Source organism: Malurus melanocephalus, unplaced genomic scaffold (genome assembly GCF_030028575.1).
Source record: "Malurus melanocephalus ecotype Western Australia unplaced genomic scaffold, MMel_1.1 scaffold_1046, whole genome shotgun sequence".
Lineage (NCBI taxonomy): Eukaryota > Metazoa > Chordata > Aves > Passeriformes > Maluridae > Malurus > Malurus melanocephalus.
Window position 1 is genome coordinate 16,763 of NW_026624278.1, and position 2,268 is coordinate 19,030.

Consider the following 2,268-nt stretch of genomic DNA (forward strand, 5'->3'; position numbering starts at 1 on the left):
GGAGGGAGGGAGGGATGGAGGGAGGAGTGATGGATGGACGAGACGCAGGAGGGATGGAGGAAATGGGGATGGAGGGATGGGAAAGAGGGAGGGAGGAAGGAAGGAAGGAGGAAGGGATGGAGAAGAAGGGATGGAGAAGGAGGGATGAGCAGCGCAGGTGTGGAGGATGGAGGGATGCAGGGATTGAGGATGGCACGGGGGGGATGGAGGGGACCGGGGGGGCGCGGAGGCTCAGGACTGGCACACTCACACTCGCATTCGCACTCACACTCACACTCACTCTTGCCAAGTCATCCGCTCCCGCCATGCCCGGCAGCCTGGCCGGGTCCCCGCGGCGCCTGGCACGGTTTGGCACGGTTTGGCACGGCTTGGCACGGCTTGGCACGGTTTGGCACGGCAGGGACGGGGCCCGGGGCGATGCGAGGGGCCCGGGGAGGGGATGCCCAGGCAGCCGCGGGCACTGACGGTCACTGCAGGGCGCCGGGCAGGAATCCCTGCGCAAGATCATCACCACCCTCGCCGTGAAGAATGAGGAGATCCAGAACTTCATCTACTCCCTCAAGCAGATGATCCAGAACGTGGAGGTACCGGCCCCCCGCCCTCCCCCCGGGCTCCCCGCCGGGCTCGGCCCCGCTTAGGCTCAGCTTTGTGCCCAGGCCAACTCGGCGCGGGCGCAGGAGGACCTGGAGGCCGAGTTCCAGTCGCTGTACGCGCTGCTGGACGAGCTCAAGGAGGACATGGTGATGAAAATCAAGCAGGAGCGCGCCAGCCGCACCTACGAGCTGCAGGTGAGGGGCTGGACTGAGCCCGGGCAGCTCCCATTAAAATATGGATCGGGTTTAGGGACAGAAAATACTCAAAATATGGATCTGATTTAAGGGCAGAAAGTACTCTGGTTAAAGCATGGATCCGGTTTAAGGACAGAAAATACTCTGTTTAAAGCACGGTTTAAATGCAGAAAATACTCTGATTAAAGTACAGATCAGGTTTAAGTGCAGAAAGTACTCTGATTAAAGCATGGATCTGGTTTAAGGATAGAAAATACTCTGATTAAAGTATGGATCAAGTATAAGTGCAGAAAGTACTCCGATTAAAGTACAGATCTGATTTAAGTGCAGAAAATACTCTGATTAAAGTACAGATTCAATTTAAGGACAGAAAATACTCTGATTAAAGCACAGATTAGGTTTAAAGACAGAAAATACTCTGATTAAAGCACGAATCCGATTTAAGGACAGAAAATACTCAGATTAGAGCATGKATCYGATTTAAGGACAGAAAGTACTCCGATTAAAATATGAATCCAAATTAAGGACAGAAAGYRCTCCGATTAAAGCACAGATCCGGTTTAAGTGCAAAAAAAGCTGAGGAAAACTGAGTGGCGTGAAAAAAACGGACCTAACAAAAAAAGGTTCAAACTATCCCCAAAAACGAGATTAAAACCAGACGGGATTAAACATCAATGCCGAAAAAACTGATATATTTTATTTGGTAATAAAAGAGGCAAAGAGGAAAAAAAAGAGAGAAGGAAGGAAGGAACAGAAAAGTGTGTGTGGGTGTGGGGGGAGTGTGTGCCAGCTCTGTCCCGTGCCAGGCCCAGCTCGTGGCGTGCTCCAAAGCCCTGGAGAGCTCGGAGGAGCTGCTGGAGGCGGCCAACCAAGCCCTGGGCACGGCCAACCACCACGACTTCTCCCAGGTGGGTCCCCTGCCCCGTTGTCCCCACGCTGGGGGTGGCCCTGCCCGGCCGTGTCCCCCTGTGCCACCCCCTCGGTGCCACCCGGGCCGGGCTGTCACGTTCCTGTCACCCTGGGGTCACCCTGGGGCTGTGGGGATGGGAGGGAGTGTGGAGCCCACGGGTGACCCCGGTGCCACCAGTGCCACCCTTCTGCCGGGACAAGGGGACACCGGGAGGGACACGGCGGGCGCTGTGGGCACAGGGGATGTTGTGCCATGTGGGACTGTGGGTACAGGGGTGCTCTGGGATGCTCTGGGATGCTCTGGGATGCAGGGATGCTCTGCTGTGGGATGCTGTGGGATGCTCTGGGATTTTTTGGGATGCTCTGGGATGCTGTGGAATGCTGTGGGATGCAGGGATTTAGGGATGCAGGAATACTCTGGGATGCTGTGGGATGCTGTGAGGTGCTCTGGGATGCTCTGGGATGCTGTGGGATTTTCTGGGATGCTCTGGGATGTTCTGGGATGCTGTGGGATGCTATGGGATGCTCTGGGATTTTTTGTGATGCTGTGGGATTTAGGGATGCAGGGATG

General features: G+C 55.5%; 1 protein-coding gene across 1 annotated transcript in view; it reads left to right on the forward strand.

Annotated features, from left to right (window-relative positions):
* Positions 1 to 305: 305 nt before the first annotated feature.
* The window catches only part of FSD1 (fibronectin type III and SPRY domain containing 1), a 6,851-nt gene continuing 4,888 nt past the window's right edge, over positions 306 to 2,268 (forward strand). The window contains exons 1-4 of the mRNA XM_057386757.1: positions 306 to 356; positions 477 to 584; positions 657 to 788; positions 1,595 to 1,701. Of these exons, the coding sequence (XP_057242740.1) occupies positions 306 to 356; positions 477 to 584; positions 657 to 788; positions 1,595 to 1,701 (398 nt within the window). The remainder of the gene's footprint in view (positions 357 to 476; positions 585 to 656; positions 789 to 1,594; positions 1,702 to 2,268) is intronic.